At 32.4% G+C, this 19,597-nt stretch overlaps 1 protein-coding gene across 1 annotated transcript in view; it reads left to right on the forward strand.

The window, feature by feature from the left end:
• The first annotated feature begins 2,790 nt into the window (after positions 1-2,790).
• The window catches only part of NELF-B (negative elongation factor B), a 29,343-nt gene continuing 12,536 nt past the window's right edge, over positions 2,791-19,597 (forward strand). The window contains exons 1-11 of the mRNA XM_014424293.3: positions 2,791-3,058; positions 3,513-3,611; positions 6,033-6,221; positions 6,678-6,860; positions 8,465-8,638; positions 11,863-11,961; positions 12,525-12,671; positions 12,777-12,851; positions 14,591-14,741; positions 15,556-15,731; positions 18,187-18,384. Coding sequence (XP_014279779.1) covers positions 2,852-3,058; positions 3,513-3,611; positions 6,033-6,221; positions 6,678-6,860; positions 8,465-8,638; positions 11,863-11,961; positions 12,525-12,671; positions 12,777-12,851; positions 14,591-14,741; positions 15,556-15,731; positions 18,187-18,384 — 1,698 coding nt within the window. The 5' untranslated portion in view covers positions 2,791-2,851. The remainder of the gene's footprint in view (positions 3,059-3,512; positions 3,612-6,032; positions 6,222-6,677; positions 6,861-8,464; positions 8,639-11,862; positions 11,962-12,524; positions 12,672-12,776; positions 12,852-14,590; positions 14,742-15,555; positions 15,732-18,186; positions 18,385-19,597) is intronic.

The following is a 19,597-nucleotide window of genomic DNA, read 5'->3' on the forward strand; positions in this document are numbered from 1 at the left end:
TTTTTTGTGTTAGCTTTCCTTAAGTTATATATATGTTTAATTTTTTTTTTTAAAGTATATAATCTCGATGATATACAATTTGTATAGTAGATGAACCAAATTATTGGAAATAGCATTTACTGTAACTTCTGTCCTCATTACAATATCGATTAAATGAACTGTTTTACAAATAATTACATTAATATTGGAAATCCCTATTAATTTCTACGTAAAATCTCCACTTCTTGGCTTCATTTTTACAAAGGAGAGTAGAGTTTGTTGGATAATTTATTTGGGGATTTGTGGCAACTCTATCTCGACCACGTTTCATTTATAACCTTACACATTGTATATACGAGTTAGTCGCTTCTATTGTTCCGTTCTGTGCTGTTACTGTGTTCAATAAATATTGTCATAACTCCATGACCTGTGTTATCTTTTGGCCTAAACTACAGAATCTTAAATTCAACAGGTTATGGGCCCAGTGATCGTAAATTCTTGAGTTTCGACCAAACGGTTATTTTTTCGTTTCGCGAATCCGCCATGTCTCAGCACTAGTCGCTGCCGGTTGAACGTCTAAAGGAACGAGAAAATTTCGACTCATAGAAATTCGCAGTGCAGGCCAATCTAGAAGATTTGGAGCTGTGGGAATGTATAACAACAAAAACGGATCCCGACAAGAAAGACACGAAATGTCGTTCCAAGCTATCTTATTGGTTGAAACGGTGAATTATGTTCACATTCAAAATACAACTAACACCAAACAAACTTGGGAAAACCTATCGAAAGCTTTTCAGGATGATAGATTGACAAGAAGAGTTGGACTTCTCCGTATTCTTATAACTACAAAACGAGAAGACTGTAGTTCGGTAGAAGAATATGTGAACCGGATAATTACAACCGCGCATAAGTTAACGTCAGTTGGTCTTACAGTGAGTGATGAGTGGGTTGAAACAATCCATGCCGGATTACCAAGCCGTTTTGAACCCATGATTATGGGCATTGAGAGTTCGAGCATGGCAGTAACCGCCAATTCGGTTAAAACAAAACTATTGCAGGACCTTTCCATTGTAAAATCAAGCTTAGAAAATAATAATTGTGACAATTCAAATTCCGCTTTGTACGGTTGTAGTAAAACCTTTGCGAATTAGGCTTTATTATTCACAATAAACGTACAACAGAAATATAAAGATTACAGAAATGGTAAAAGTGCAAACATATGTTACTAATTAGGTTAGAACAGATAACAGTTATTACAACAATTGGATCAATCATAACAACGGTCATAGCTCCAAAGGAGGTTCTGTTCAGTGTAAGGGGAAAAAATTGTAATTAGCACTGACTAAAAGAAGTATTTTATCCCCAATCTTAAACCAAAAAAAAAAGGACCTAATGTAGCGAATAGCTACAGTAGAGGTCATTAGTGCTATGTAGTACCCCAGGAGGTAGGATTGTGTGAACGTGAATTTTATGAAATATAGACGCAAAAATTAATAATTTTCTGTTGTACTAAATTTTCCATAACCTTCATTGCTGAATATATTTTTATTTTTATATCGGCGTCAATTTTATACCTAAATACATGTTACACTTAAACAAAAGCAGATTGCAACTGTGGTTTCTGAAACGGCGTTTTGATATCTTCAAGATGTTTGATTAATCGATTGTATAAGTCGATAGAATCGGGATAATCAATTGTGAGGTTGTACTGACAATGGTTAATGAAATCTAACGTCTTACTCGTAGTATCTCGCGATGGTGTTTAATAGCTCTGAGACAAGAGTAGGCCAAAATTAAAAAAGTCTCTATGAAATCTCGCATTACGAGACACATTCTTGTGCTTGATTTTTGGAAGTATATATTGTCTTTTTTCTCTGATTTCTCCTCCTTCCTCTACCTTGTATTCTTTCGTAGGACCCGGTGGCTGGTTACCCTCCGGGCTTATATACCCATTCGTATCTACAGGAATAGTATCCTGTAGAACGAAATTACCTTCCTGCATGACCCAATAGTACCCTGTAGGACAAAGTTACCATCCTTAGAGAACTTACGGCTGGCCTCAGAACTTAAGTTTCATGCCATCTATTAACATCCTATCACCTATCTAACCTATTTTGAACGCGCATTGTCAAGGCCTTCTGGTAAAGAGTACCTGACATTATAAATTGGAGTCAGATCTAACACAAACACCTCGAAAAAGTCCTTTGCAACAACCAAAGAAAGTTGGTGAAAAAGGGAAGCATTTAACAGCTAATACTGAGACCATGAATAAACACGCAATATCCAGGCTTTTTGAGAAATCATATTAACAACCTGTTGTTCATCTGTAGTAGTTGAAAAATAACCTAGACCTCTTAAAACCCATGAAAGGTCTTAGTGTTAATATTTGATAGGGACGTACTGTTTCTTAATCAATGGTTGTGTAGGTGATCTGGTCTAGATCACAGCTTAACCGTCAAGGTTTCCTCTGGATTAGGGGTAAATACTTTATAGAAGTTGTTACTTTGTTGTTGTTGTTGTAGTTGAGAAGTAGAAGTATAGAATGTGTCAGAAGAGCTCTGGGTGAAAGAACAGAATTTAATATATTAAAATTAATATACTGAAGTTATTTGTTCACATCATAAAATGTACATTTTAAATAGTAATATAAATATTGTTTATAATACTTATTAATTTCAGTTATTTACTGTTTTATATTATTCTTAAAATGTATTTTATTCGTTGAGTAATGTATACCTGTACTTAGTGTAATGACGTTGTATGCTGGCAAGTAGTATATGCCTTATTCAATACATCGATTCAATGTTGTACTTCTCGTTGTTTGTTTACATTATTTTCTTACATTGTGTTTTCATCATGGACTCTCTTTTGAATGTTAACCGGTCCTCTGATTTCTTTCGTTTTTGTATTGCGGTTAAAATATGGAACAGTTGAGTTTAGAATCGCCTACGGTAAATATTTGACCGCTAATAGAATGCAAGGAACAGGTCTCGAAGAAATAGGTGTTCCAGGTCAGAACGCCTTGAGGGAAGCTTTAACAAGTTGCACGGACCCACTAAAAGCTATAGAAGAATTTCAGGTATAACATTTTCTTCTTTGAAAATAATTACTTGGCCTCTTTTTTTGAAAATTAGATCATAATTTTTCAAACATTTAAACATTAGATGCCAATTCCCTTTTCCTTTTGATCTTTATACTTAGTAGACATTTCGATCTTTTGAATTTTCCTTAAACAACTCAGGACAATTAATTTACATTAAAAGCACTGTACTATGTATTTTTGCACTTAAATTTCACATGATTTCTTTGAACTGTTATGGACATTTTTACAAATATTTTGATTTGTTGAAATTTCAAATAATCACTCCATTTCTTGGTTACATTAGTATGATTTGTGCTGTCTGTATGTTCGATATCCACTCATTGAAACGGGTTAGTTGTCCTTAGTATTATTACATATTTTCACATATTTTAGTAATTAAAATTATGTCATGGATAAGCTTTAAGTAATAATTTCAATCATTCTGTTACAGTTGGAAAATGGAATCCTGCTTCCTTCACTTCGACAGATGCTGCCTCTGTTGGACCTTCATGGGCTAAGAAGGCTCGACTTTCATACTTCGGTTTTGGAGGTGAATTTTCTTCATGAATTTTTGATCTACGTTGTATTTAGTAATATTTTATTGAAAGTTTCACATAGTGTGTTATGTAATATTGGTTAGGAGTGTCATGTTCATGTTTGTACATTTAAATTTACATTTGAAATTACATTCACCATTTCTTATTAACAGTTTTTTGACTTAATAATCCATTTAATTCTTAAGAAATTTGTGATTGTGCCTTATGTTCTTGTGACTGTTTTTGTTTTTGGCTTATTTGAGTCTTACCTAATTTGTTATTTTATATTTTATTTATTTGATATTTTGTTCTCTTTTTGTAACAAAGATGAAATTAATCAGTTCATTTTCTATAATTTATTTATTTTTTCATAATTTGAGGCATTCGGTCGTAATACATGGTATCTGACATTTTTTGTGAATCATAGTTTTTGGTTATGTCTGATTCCTTAAAGCTGATTTTACAGGTTAATTGAAGAATGTGTTGAACATTAATTTTTTTGTAAACAATAATATTGTTATTAAGTTAAGGTAAGTGGTAGCTGGTAGGAGGTAAAACATGGTAACTATCAAAGATGGTCACCCGGCGCAGTCTGTTTCTGAATGATAAAAAAATTAAATTAAGTATTTTCATTATCATTGACAGTTCTGTCAATATCATTGACAAAGACTTTGGGTGGTTGCTATGCTGAAGACCCGAACTATGGTTTTCTATAAGAGTGCAAGCATAGCAGAGGATCTGAGATACTCCAAAAAATGGTAAGAAAAAGTGTCTGTACTTCTATACCTGTTATGAAGTAAAAAATGGTAGGTATAGTAGATATAGGTTTTACACCCTCTTTGTCATTTAACGCAGTGATTACCAAAGTGTGTGCTGCGGCTCCCCAGGGCACTGCGGGGCCGCGAAATATTTAATTGCTCAAACAAAAATTACAGCTATGGAAAATAAAATTAATGAATAATGTATCAGTGATTGTTTTCCCTTGTTGCACCAGTTCGTAATCTCCAATGAAATTCATTTGTCTTGCAATATAAAATATATTTTGGTTAATCACCTATCAGTGCTTATAAAAAAGTTTGAAAAATACTTTGAAGCAGATAATGATAAATTTCTATGAATTTAAGGCCCATTCAGAGCCGAGGCGCCAACAGAATTTACTTCTTTAGAAGAAGAATCTCTTATTGATTTGTCTTGCGATAATAATAATAATACTAAAGCCATCATTTGGTAGCTTGGAACTTTCTGGTTTTTGGATATCAGTAAAAGAGGGATATCCACTGCTTAGTGGTAAAGCTCTAAGAATATTAATTCCATTTGCAACATCCAATTTGTGCGAAGCTGGGTTTTCAGCAGTTGCGGTAATAAAAAGTAAATATAGCTTGAAAATTAACTTTAAACAAGAAATGAGAAGTTGTGTAATGAACATCAAGTCCATCATCCCCTTAATAATTTTACTAATGTTAATCATCAGTGGACGTTCAATCAAATTGTTTGTGAATTTAAAATTCATGTTTGATATATTTTTTAACTAACCTAACCACATGTTGGTTGTCCAGTCTTAATGTGGATATACCCGAAACAGTTGAAATTAGATATTTTGTATTATCCTAAGGAAAATAGTAAGTATCTGTTTTTAATTTTTTGCGGTTAAATGGGTAATAGCTTTTAAAAAGGAAAGTTTTTCAAGAAAGTCAAAAATTTAGAAAATATCTGATGTATTAAGGGTACCGCAGAAAAAATCCGATTATTTAGGGAGCCGCAAACTGAAAAAGATTGGAAACCTCTGATTTAACCTATTTAACAAAAGTAGATTTTTAACTTTTATTTCTTCAACTATGAGTCAAGTCTTAGTAAAACATATACACAATTCACAATTTTGGAATCAACTTTAAAATGTTCTGTTATATTTTGCAGAATACAAATTTATGTTAAGATAAACATGGTATCTGCTGCAGTTACTCATGTTTTACACCCACTAGGTTTGTCATGACAGCATTGTGGCATCACATTTGTTTTGGCAGCATTGTCACACAAGGTCTTTCTTAACAGTTGACAGCACATATAGCAATGGTGAACCTACTGCTTAGTTGGAACACATGTACATGATAACTTAAACTTCTAATTACACTACTACTACCACCACCTGTATATTTGATCAGTCGTGGACCTACTTTTTCTGAATCTGTACTGGTATTGGCCGAGCACCCTCTCCGCATAGGACAGCAAACGCTTAAAGAGTATGTTTGACAGGACTTTGTATCCAGCAGACGGGAGATCCCTCTGTAGTTAGCACACAAGATCTAAATATAGCTTGGTATTGTTCATTTTAATAACTACTATTTATTTAAATCCTGTTCATATGACTATCAAATTTATAATTAATTTGGCCATTGACACGTTTAATTATGAATTTTAATCAAGTAATTTGTTTTTAGGAGCTCCGAGACAATCTAGTGACTCACATCAATGAACTGGGTCAGAAAGAGGGACGTGAGAGGGATAAAACTTTAAAGGAGCTATTGTCGAAAAGCTTTCCTTTGGTTCGCTTGAAAGCATTACGTCCAATAGTGATGTGTATTCTCAGGAACATCCCTCATATTGACGACAAATATCTTAGGGTGCTGGTAAGTAGTACTATTATTTCTGTAACTGTCAAATGTCATTAGTTATTAGAACATGGTATTTTATTATGAGGTGTAGAGAGTTGACCGTAGATTAATGCTTGGAGAAGTTTGTTGGGGGGTGCGGTCAGCAAAGGTGAGTTACCAACCTGCCTTCTACGCCACAACCCTTGATGAAGACCTGTCACTCAGGTTGAAACGTCGGCATAAAATAAATAAATATGGTTTTGTTTATTTTATTTATTTATTTATGTTGTTCTTTGTTGACCGTACCCCCCGACAAACTTCTCCAAGCATGGTATTTTATTATTTATTCAAATAAAATATTTTTGTATAACTTCTGGTGACATAAATGAAAATTGTTTTTGAATGTACATATTAACAAAAAAGAATGGAAATGGATTGCTATTACTTTTTTTGAATTATTGATAATTAATTTTATTATAAATGGGATTTTAGGTACGAGAAAAGGAGCTATACAATGATACAGATACAGAAGTCAAACGTCAGATATGGAAGGATAACCAATCATTGTTTGGTGATGAGGTCTCTCCACTTTTAACTCAGTATTGCAAAGAAAAGGAAAATATTCTCTTCGATCATCAGAATTTGACTAACCTCTTCTTTACTCCATCGCCCAAGGTATGGGTTTTGATTTTTTATCAAGATATAATTTGATTTATTAAAGAACTGTACCATAAGAAGTAGAATAGTTTGTGAAGTGAAAAGGAATAAAAAACTGCTTTAACTTTAAAGTATTATCAGACTAAGGTGTAAACAATTTTTTGATTGAACAGCTCAATTAATTTTTAAGTTTGATGTCTCAAATTACTCATTAAAATTTTACAAATATTTATTTTAGAATTTGAGCTCTAAATATATCATAAATATTGCAATAACTGTGTTTAGCCAGTCTATTTGTAAGTATTTTTCACTGTTAAATCTCAAAAATGCTGCAAATTATTATGCCAGCAAATAAGAAACAGTAACAAAATGTTTCAGTATCATTGTAAAAATCCTTTAAAAAGAAAAAAAAACTGACTAGTGTACATAGGAGATTCTCATAATAGCTCTATTTTCTAGGCTAAAATTTTGAGCTTGTGAACCACTTTAAAAATTCTCCAATTTTTTATCCAGCTTCCTGGAATAAAGAACAGTATGCAACTCAAAATTATTTTTGGGGAACCCTAAAAACCCATTTAATTATAGCAGTGAAAAAGAGCTTAACTGCTGATCGTAGATGTAGATTGGATAACAATGTTTCTGAAAGCAGATGAATGTGACCAAATATAAGATTTCTTCATGCTATTTTGCTAGTCACCCTGTATGAGCTATTTGGCTGTTGTAATAACTATAGTAAAAGTTGCAATGACTTCCCCAAGTAGGCCATACCTACTCATTTTGTTTTTCTGTTTTTCCTCAACATTGAAGTTTTTCCAAAGTGTCACGTTTCTCACCGTATGATATATAATTAAATATGAACTACCAATTCCTGAAAAACATTTAAATAAAAAATTATTATATGAATTATTAAATCTTACCAAGAAAATAACCCTTTCATTAAAGACAGAATGTAGCTGCTCCTCTACTTAAACACATTGGGGGATTGTTTCTGAAGTTAATGTCTATAAGAATTGAAACTTAGTGATGTAGTCAAGTGCCTTCCACTACAAGTTATGGCTCTTTGGAAGTACATTTCGTACCAGTTTGCATTGGAAGAAAAAGATAACCTCTATAGTGTGCTTATTCCAATTTCTTCTTTTAATTTCCTAATTTATACTTTTCAATCCAGTGGAAATGATTTAAAGATCCATATGCCTTTTCTGTATATCAATGCCTCTTCGCTTAACTATGACATTCTTGCTTATGGTGATTAAGCAAGCTTCTATGCCAAAATCTTCTACAATATTTCCATACTTTTTTCTCTCCTATGCACTCTATTTCCCAGTACTCCTCGCTCTTATCAACTATTTTTTTTATAGTTTTATAAATGATTTACCTGAGGTTATATTGATGATCCGCTGATTTACCTGTCATTCCATTCTCTATTTAAGTTAGAATATTAGTGTATATTTTTGGGTCAGTCAAGACTGTTCAATCATATTCTAAATAAACGATATTAGTTTATAATAAGCTAAAGCAAAATAGTACTTTTTTTTATCTCTGTTATAAACTTTTCCTGTTTGTCAATTAAGAAGTTAATTGTTTATATTTTATGTAAAATTGTAAATAATTTGAAAAACTAGGTGAGGCGACAGGGGGAAGTTGTGCAAAGGCTTGCCCACATGATAGGATCTAGTGTCAAGCTTTATGACATGGTCCTCCAGTTCTTAAGGACATTGTTCATCCGAACTCGAAATGTTCATTATTGTACGCTGAGAGCAGAGCTGCTAATGGCATTACACGATCTTGAAGTACAGGTAATGATATAATTGTGTTACATTAATTGTATAGCAGGTAATTTAATTTTTTTATTTAAGAATTCTTTACTTTTTCTAATTTTTTACTTGTTAATTTTGTCTACTTTAATCTGTTACTAGTGTATTTAGTGACTTCAGAAATAGTTTGAATTTTGTAAGGTAATAAATTTTCAATAACCTTTAAACCAGAAATTTCATTCTTGACCCATCAGTAACCAAGCTGTTTGAATTTTCCCAATTATTTTTCAATTGTTTATTTTATATTATACAGCTCCTATCTCCAAAATAAATATATATTGGTCAAATCATGTTGTGCTCCTGCAACAATATTTAATTATATATACTTAAGATCCAAAAATTCCTGTCATTTGTATAATTAAATATATAAGAAAAATCCTCATAACTAACCCAACTCTTTTTTTACCATATCTTTTCCATTGTTTTATGAGCTCACTATAGAAGCTACATTAATGAAAATGAATAATCTAATTTTGGATTCATTGTCTTTCAACCTGACAAGAAGTAGCACCAGAAAATTGGATCCTTGGTTGACCAGTTGACTACTAAGTGATAACTTTTTTCCAGGCTGGATTAGGTTTTCTGTGATTCATTTTATTTTTAGTAGGGGAGGCGGGATGGGTGGCAAAACTTTTCACATTTTAATTTTTCATATATATAATTTTCAAAGGCCGTCAGGTGATTGAATTGATCAGCTGATTGAACTTGTATATATAGAGGTGCTGAATACAATAAAAGTCAGTCTTGTTTATGCATTGAGAGAGTATTCTTCCAACATCCTTTTCCTATTTTTATTAGTTTTTCTATCCCAACACATAACTGGTGCCGAAACTTGGGACGAGTGTATTGGTTGAAAGTTATTTTTTAAATTTAAAAAGAAAAATATATTTTTTCCTCTCTCTATCATATTTGCTAAACATCGTAATTCCTAATAAATATTTAAGGATCACATTAAACTAATAGATCACTGCAGCGCAAATAAATGGTATCGAAGGGATGAAAATTCGAACAGTAACCTCTTAGGACCTAATGCTATTTCAGATTTAGAAAGGCTTACTAGAGAAATTGGTGAGTTGAACCATTTTGTCAAAGGAGGCGACCGACTTATATCAAGAATAGAAACTAAGGTAGTGGAAGAGCTACTAAATAAAGGAGATGCTAACTGACTGAAGGCAGGCTTGGTATGCAGAATAAAGAGAAGTATTTTAAACCAAATTCAGGCCGATGAAGAAACATCATGGCCCACAGTTAAGGGTAGGCTGAAGAAGGCGTTCGGAGGAGGATGATGGGCCCCAGAGGAGGACTTATTTATGATGATCAGGGAGATGAAAAAAACAAAATAGTCTAGTGGGCAATATGCTGCAGAACTCCTGGCACGCTTTAACAGAATTCAAGTTAAACTCAGTGAGATGATGAAAACAATCTAGGTACAGGGTCGGATACAATTCCTATCCATGGTACTAAAGATTTAGTTGACAAGAGAGCAGCAAAAGAAGGAAGGATTTCCGAGAGAGTGCTGGTTTGTGGAAATTGCTCAAGATCTTATAGAAACAAGCACAAGAGAAGAGAAATCAAGAATGGACATTAAAGAAACCGGCTGGAAAAAAGTTAGTTACAATTGCCTGAGGAATAATTCAGTTCCTTGGAGAAGAAGAGAGCAGCAGGAAAGTGCGAAAGGGAGGATAAGAAACCCAGAGAGAAGAATGGGCCATGGATGCGGAAAGATAGGGCACTTGATGCCACAGTACTCCCGTACCTGATGTTTCGAATGTGAAATAGAGGGACATATAGCGAGACAATGTCCTTATATGTTTCGACAACAAAAATCGAACCATGTAGAACCGATGGAGGTGACTACCCAATGTGTGAGGAGGAAAAGGATTTATCTAAGGTCAGAACGATCTACAAATGATAACACATCTGAAGCCTCAGAGGTCGAAGCAGGAGAGAATGATGTTGGGATTCATAACAGACAGCAGAACAGGAGGAACGTGTGTTGACGGTGTGAGGTGGCTGGCAGGATGAAGGAAATCTGAAGGGCATGTCTGTGATGATTAATTACGTTGGTGAGCCACAGCGTAAGAAGAGAGCACGGCGGCCTGCCTATCATCCGAACTAGAGGAGTGAGATGCTTGTTGGATACCAGGGAATTCCAATACCATTGCATGCAGGGAGGCTCTGGATAGGATGAGTGGTGGAAAGAGGATGATCCAGGTCAGGAGGGAGTGTCAGTGTCAGCTAATCACTCTGGGGGGCCCTGCAGAGTAGAGGGGGAGGCAGAAATGAAAATTGAGTAAATGGGGGCTAAGGGCAAAAATCTAATGGTACACATTGTAGGAAAGATGAAGAGTATGAAGACATTTGTTTTAGAGGAGGGAATGTACTGGGAGCAACAGGAAAAACAGAACACGAGATTGAACTAAAAGAAGATAGGTTAACCTATGTTAACCTATAATATATATATATATAAGTAGTTGACCGTATAATTTAAACTATGTAGAAGATGGTCAGGGTTACGGTCAAAACAGAACAAAATAGTTGAAAACTATTATAACTTTTCATGCTAACTCTGGTAGACTTGTGAAAATTTTGAACTTCTGGCCTCTGAGTATTTCATTGAAGATGGTCATGTTTTTTCAATCCTTTCTGAGAAGGGCTGATTTCTCTGGAGAACCTTAAAATCTGTAAGTTAACATATTCTAACCATCCTCTCATGTTTTTGGTGGCACATTTTGAAAAACTCTTATTAAATACCGAATAACAATGTAAACAAGGATTTATATTACACAGGTTATAAAGAAACAATAATCATTCTTCAATCTGGTTCCTTGGTTATTACATAAACTTTTTCAGGGGTTTCGTTATCAAGAATTCCTGTCATAGAATCATGGGCAGTTTGGAAAATCATTTCTTAATTCAAACTATCTTCCGATTCAGTGTATTCATTTTCAAAGTCTTATTTTTCATCTTTGTTGAGTTTAACTGAATTAGGCATCTAACTTTCCTGGTGTTTTTTTTAAATTTTGATAATGTTCTTGTTACATACCTTGTTTTATTAATTTCTCCTACCTCTTTTTGATAAAGATTCTTATGTTAAAACAAAACAAAAAATATATTGCTTTTTACCTTTTTTTGTTTCTAAGTTATTAAAATTATATGTGATTGTAACATATATAATATTCATAGTTACATATTTAAATTTACAGGATATCATTTCTGTTGATCCTTGCCATAAGTTTACTTGGTGCCTTGATGCTTGTATTAGGGAGAAGAATGTTGACGTGAAGAGGTCACGGGAGTTGCAGGTAAAGGAAATTTATAAATTCATTAATTATATATTAAAAGCTGTTATAGTGGGGTTGCATATGGTTTATATTTTTGTTTTAGAAATTAATTGAATTTATGTACTGGGAATAAGATATCAATGTGATAATATTCTCTAATATCATATTAGACTTTAATGTTGGATCACAAGTGGAAGCCACTGTAAAAATAATAAATTTTCAGTTTATCTTAACTATAATAAGATTCAACTGTTGAAAACCACTAATTCATTGCTTTATTTTTATTTTTTCGAAGTTTTATAATTATTCTTAGTACAGTATAATAACAAAATAAGTATATGAGAACCAAGAATGGTGCATGATTAGCAAACGAAAGCTCCATTGCTGACTTCATTTCAAAAGTGATGTTAGTACTAAGGTAGAAGAAGAAATTAAAAAAAATCTTTGATTAGTGTTTTCTCAAAATCTTGTTTTTTTACAGTTTCACTTGTGACTCAATGGTATGTATTATTAGGTGACCTTTCAATATTTCAAAAATATAAATATCTATCAAATTAGAGGAATAAATATTGGTCTTATTATAGGGCTTCTTGGATGGTATCAAAAGAGGGCAAGAGACTGTTTTAGGCGATCTCTCAATGACACTATGTGATCCTTATGCTATAAATTTTCTTGCAACATCAGCTATGAAGATATTGCAGCATCTTATCAACATTGAGAACTTGCCAAGGGTAAGTTTAATGGACATTTTAAATATATCAATTTTAGTATAGTATTGAATTAAAAAAAAATATTGACAGTTATTGTATCATTCTTAAATATAAACATTATTTCAGGAAAATACTGTGTTGATTTTGCTTCTGAGAATGCTCTCTCTTGGACTTAGTGCATGGGTTATGATTAATTCACAGGTATAATTATTTATTATGCTATTATAATTTATCATGCACAGTTTAATTGTAAGGAAAATTATCTTGTTTTTATATATTTATATATATATATATTTTTATTTATCTTATTTTTAGTTGCCATATTGATGGCTTACTTTACAGTAGTGCTAAGTACATGGAAACCAACTGCATTTTTATTATATTGGGAGGCAAATGTGTTTAGCCTCTCTGTTTGTTGGAATGTAATGATTTTTTGGGGGGATGGATCAACTGATTTTTAAGTTTCCTTCAAGAATTTAGTTGCCATCACAACTTTTCCTCAATGAACATATTAATATTAAAGGACAATATTAATGTTCTGATAGATGTCTCATTCACATCACTAACACATATTCAATCTCTTCCTATTCAAATCATCCACATGATTAAGGCTATGAATTAAAGTATGTGGTTATACCAATGGATGGATTGGGTTATTTAAATTGAATTATTTTTTGGTGTATAAATAAAAAATGAAATCTTTTTCTTTTTTTGTGTGTGATAATATATTTACTTAAATATCTTAATAAATATTAAATGATATGCTATTTTTTTTTACATTGGAAAATCTATAGTTGATTGTATGTAATTTCCAAATAGATTGTTGGGAGATAATCTGTGTGGCAGTCAAGAATAGTACAAAATAGTAAGAAATCAACTGTTTATTGGTGACAAATGTTTCACCCCACTTTAAAGGCAGGGCTTCATCAGAGCTAGATGGGAATGAAATACAAACATTGTAAATATGATAAAACAATTAAAATAGAAATAGTGTAAAAAGTTATATAAAAAAGAGTAACGTAGTAAGCTAAAACAAACAATTATAAATATTAATGAGATACTAATAAATAACAAGTACTGAAGTGGTATGTAAAAATAGAATAATTAATAGTGAAATAATAGTTAGTCGAAGTAGTAAACAAATATGGTAAAATCAAAGTAAGGTTGGTGAAGTGAATGAGGTGCAGTAAGATGCAGGAACAGAGAAGGGAGGGGGTAGGTGAAGGGACATGTAAAGGAGTGAATTAAGATCCTAGAAGAAAGATAAAGACATTAACCTGAGTACAAGAACTTTCAGAATGAGATAGGAGATGACATTATAAGAGTAGAGGTAACAGTTTTTGACCGACAAATCTAACGTATTAGAGTATAACAAGGTAATTTAATAATTAAAATGAGAATAGGAGATGATGAGACCAATTGTATAAGATAATAGTACATGAACTAAGAACATTAACAATATATACAATCTAAAGAGTAAGATAATTACATAATAGTGAAAACCACGAATCATGAAAAACATACTTACACAATAAATTAAGAAGTAATAAAACTAATATTGTACACTGATCTTACACTGGAGATGTATCATTAATATTAACCAAGTTTTGGTTATGGACTATCTGGACATCGTGGGACTTAAGATAGTTATGATTAATTGAGAGAGAGAGAAATACTTTATTTATCTATGCTGCCTAAATACATTAGGTTGCTATCTCACACAGCATACTTATCAATCCGTAATCAGACATATATAAATTACACATACATGGTATAATCAGAAAAAAAAGAGATTACATCAAATGATTCCAAAAATGTCTCACAATTTGCTTTTTAGAACTACAAACATGCAATACTGGTCGTATGGAACATATCAGGCCTCTGGGATAGCAAATAATACATATCATCAAATATTACTTCTGAACAATCTTTGATTGCAGGAATTCAAAGAGCCAAAACTTGACCCGCAGATAGTTAGTAAATTCTTACCCGCACTGATGTCACTGATGGTCGATGACCAGGTACGAGCTCTAAATGCTAAGCTTCCTCCGGATGAAAGAGAGTCTGCTATCACAATTATTGAGCATTCAGGTAAAGTATTTAGTGTCTTTTGTTTAGCATTACAAACTATTGTTCTGTCTAATACATTTATCTCTGTAATAGATTAATTTATTTTATTGCTCATTAAAAGTTGAAGTACCTTTACATAGGTTCCCAAATCACTACCTTGTACAATTGTTGGCCTAAAAACAGTACTTCCTAACAAAGTACTGTGTCTAGATTCTTCATGAGTTGTGATGCATTAATTCCAAACCCATTTAACTACTTTGTTTTTTGAACTAAAGTTCTGAACGAATCTCAGAATTAGATACATTTATTGTCTGTTGGTAGGTTTTTAGAACCCTAAAAAAGTGCTTTGAGAAATCTCTAGACAAATCAATGTTTTGGTTCTGAAAACTACAAACAGATAATAGATACATTAAACTCCAAGACTCACTCAAAACATTAATTTAGATTTTAAAAAATAGTTAAAAGACTCTGGAATCAAGGTTGTGGAATATTTATAAAACAAATGCAACTTTTTCCAAATCAAACAAAACCCCTTTATTAGATCCATCATTTTTTATTCATTTCATTTAAATCCATTCTATTGTAATTGAAAATCCTGAAATATGAGAAATTATATTTTTTGATTACTAACGATTTTATCAAAATATTGGACATTGTTTAAATTAAATTACTATATCTGGATTGTAATATGCTGTTTGCAGATATTTAATATCATTTTGCATTAGTATTGATCTTATAACAGCAGATATGATAGTTGTACTTGTTATTATTACTATTTAGTTGTGCAGGTGTAAATACAAATAGTATTATAAGATGAAATAATTTCTGTTTGTAGGTCCTGCTCCGGATGCATGCCTTACATTTGTGCAAGAAAGTCCAGTGGCTAGCATCATTGCCATGTATTATACTTTACACGCTGCTAAACAAAGGGACAGGGTCGGTCTCATGAGAGTCTTAGGTATTTTGGCTAATTGTGAGCGAGCGTTTGATGATCCTTTCCTACACTTTCTAGTAAGTTTTTCCATCTATGGATTAAATATCCAGAATATACCATACTCAAAAAGTTTATAGAAGCTGTAGTGGTCAAGGGAAGCTAAAAGTGGTCCTATCTGTCAAGGAGGGGGGGATTGACTTATTTAGTGTTGGGCCTGCAGATTAATTTAATCTTTGCACTCTAATCAGGATAGGTTGGAGTACCCTAATAAAATAAAAATACAAATCAAATTTATATTAACATATTCGATATTTACACACTCAACTTGAGGATCCCTAGCCTGCTTCAGAGTAGCAGAGCTCTTTGAGATCCCAGCATAGCCCTCTTACCGTGCCATTAATACTGAGCTAGTGAAGGCTGAGTAAATGCTTTATAGTTGCAAATAATCTTTTTTTTTTTTAGTTTATTTATTTTATTCACAACTGTAAATACCATTTTTACAACCAGCAAATGAGATGTAGAGTAAAAAAAAATGTCATGAAGGCTTCCAATGATGCCTCTACATTAAAATTGAAATTTAAAAATCAATTTAAGAGGTCTCTATTCCAGCTCGTTTGTAAACGTCGTCTCGTATCTGGTTAGTCTCGTGTTGATAGTCCTTGAATTTGAGGGTTAGTGTGTATTGGGAATGTGTCGTGAAACCGTTTATGTAGTGATTTAATGGTTGTTTGTACATAGGAAGTTCGTAAATCTTTGTGTAAGTTCTTGTTACTGATGTGTAAGTTCTTTTTTTTGGCATATCTGTAAATTTGTGCACCGTAAGTCCAAATTGGTCTAAGAAGGTAAGTATAAATCTTTAGTTCTTCTAAAAGTGGTTTTTGATCGTTTATTTAAAAGATGAAATAATTTTAGTCAGAAATTTAGCTCTTGTTTTGTTATTTTTATGTGGGAGGTCCATGTAAGTCGTTTGTCCAATGTCAATCCAAGGTATTTTACTGTGTCTGTCGGGGTTAAACTTCGTTCGTTTAGAAAAACAGGAGGACATAGCGTAAAAGTTATTTCCACTGATTTCTCAATGTGTATCCCTGTTTTCCATTTGATACACCATTCATGGATGTTAGCTAGATGTATTTGTAATTGTTGTGAGGCTTGCGTGGGGTCACCATGCATGGCTGTATCGTCAGCATATGTGGCCGTGAGAGTGTGCTCCATTGTGGGTAAATCGGAGGTATACAAAGTGGATAATAAAGGCACTAGTTGTTGTTGTTGTTGTCTGGGGTTTTAGGGCGTAAAACCCTGAGGTCATCAACACGTTTCGTGCTTTATATTCTATTTCTATAATTTCTATTTCTATAATTCTATTTCACTTTAAATAATATCTAAAAAAAATTTAAATAATTACTTCTGTTGGTATTTTTTATTACGCATAACAGTTTTTCTGGTTTAAATCTTATTCAAAAGGCCATTCCTTTTTAAGAAAACTAAGACCATTTCCACGTTCTTCTGGTCATCATTCAGAGCATCCGATGCACTCGGTCCTACTCCCAATCTACTCAAGTTCACTGAATAAAAATGATATTTCTCAAATATGTGACTGATTGTAAGTACACTGTTGCAGTATTGACATTTTGGCGGTGGCTGCTTACTGATCAGATATCTATGAGTTAAACTCGTATCACCTATTCTCAATCTGGCAATAGCTACCTCCTCCCTGCGGTTTGATGTGGTCCAATAAAGGCACTAGTATAGATCCCTGCGGAGCTCCAGCTGCAAAATATAAGGAGAGTGATGAGCCCTGTCGAATCCGGAAGTATATCTCTTATAAATAAGACTGTAGGATTAGTAGGTGCTGGGAAGAACTCTTTTCAGTTTATAAAGGAGTCCTGCAGCAAATAATCTTAGCATGAATATAGAATCTAGCTATTGCCAGAACCCAAATTGTCAAGTTTATTTTGCAATAAATTCCTTGGCCACTGCTTTTTCAACCTTTGAGGTTGATTATTGGGATGAGTAGAACTAGATAAGGATTGAACCAGAGAATTTGAATGATGGGTGGAAAGGTTTACAATTTATTTTTTTATGAGGTCATAGACATAAGGGATTTGAAGATCATGATGTAGTGTAGGGCCTGCATTGATTTTTCCATCGAGACAGGTGGAAGTACTCTATTCAGTGAAAAAATTTTGAAACTAAAGGCCAGAGCTATTTTCTTTTTGCGTCATGAGGCTGTTTGGATGTTTAAGGGATATTTTTTGTTGAAATTCAGCTCAACTAAAAAATGGCCAAAAATGATACTATCTCCTTATTGCTGCTGACTCCTCAATTATTTTACTTTACTGCACTATTTTATAATTAACTTGAATTTATCAGAAATGAAGAATCAATATGTCAGAAAGGCCTGAAGTACCTTGGTTATTTCAATCTACACCTGAAGTATTCAGTTTTAAAATATTTCATGAGGATTAAAGTCAGTTCATTTTTTTTTTAACTAGTCAAACTTTTGTTTCATTGTTTTTTCATTTGCATGTTTAGGTTTCATTACTGATCCACATGGGTGATGAATTTTCAACTGAGGACTTCTGCACCGTGATATTCGATGAGTTCTTCTATACTGGGATAACAAGAGAGAATGTTATCAGGCATATCCTAAAGCTGCTCTGGTATATCTATCCAAAGCTTCCACAGGCGAGATTATATACCTTGATGAAAAGTCTCACTCCTCTTCCTCAGGTATAGTAGAATGTTTATTCAATTAAATTATTATTATTTTTTTAAACTTGGATAGTCTAATTTTGTTTAAAAGTTTCCATATTTTGTTTATCTTAAACCTGATCAGAAATCTTCAACTTGCAAAAGATAATTAAAATAAATTACATATTACCTATAATTTAAACTGCTATTCATCTAATTTTTTTTAAACCAATTTTTATAATAAACAAAATCAAATACTGTTTGTGAGCCTAAAATTTTTATTTATAAGGAAGATGGGTCTGGGTGTGGTCAAAAGAATTCAAATAGTAATAAAACTATTTATTATGAGCCAACATTTCATCCCACTTTGGAGGGCTTCCTCAGGGCTATAAAAGATACAAACAACTATAATAGTGTGACAAAGTAAGAGAATAGATTATGAAAATAAAATTAAACTAAGGTATGGCTAAAAAAAATTTTAAGTCTATGAAAATTTATATAAAAATTAACAAAGTTCAGCATTCTCTCCATTTGTCAATCCTCATCCATCCTTTCCTTTGAACGACACCTATTCTTTCACCTACTACATAACTAAAGCTCTGCATCATTTTGAGCTGTGTATACAGCCATTATTGGTTACTATTATAAACTGTAATTTAACCTAAGGTTTTTATGTTCTTTCAACATGTATACTGAAGCTTTTAAATGTCTGCCAGACAATTAACCTTAATTTGTGAACAATGTGTTTATTCTTAGGGGACATTTGTCCCAGAATAAAATCATTTTTCATTTCATTTCATTTCAAAGTAAATTAAAGAAAATAAAAATTAGATGTACAATGAAAATTATAAATAAATAAGAATTACAAAAAGGTATTAGACAATTAATAATAATAACAAATAAAAAAGAACTATAACAATACTTTACACATTAAAAGACTGAAAATATAGGGAATAAGAATGAAATAAAGGTTTAGACAAAAGGGAAGTAATGAACAAAATAGATTACCCCCACCTTTCGAAATCATGGAAAGCTAGAGAATGAACTGAAGGCGGATGCGAGGTTTAAACAGTATATGTATATATATGTTGTAATAATTTTTATATATTAAAAAATTAAAATAAAAAGAATCTTTACTCGTTTTATAAAACTTTCTTCAAATATAAGAGATAACCTGGGTTTAAATTAAGAACTTTAATATCAAATGGATAATAGAATTATATTTAACTTTTATAATGTAAAAAGACTCTTA

Source organism: Halyomorpha halys, unplaced genomic scaffold (assembly GCF_000696795.3).
Source record: "Halyomorpha halys isolate HHAL.00 unplaced genomic scaffold, Hhal_1.1 Scaffold461.1, whole genome shotgun sequence".
Taxonomy (NCBI): domain Eukaryota; kingdom Metazoa; phylum Arthropoda; class Insecta; order Hemiptera; family Pentatomidae; genus Halyomorpha; species Halyomorpha halys.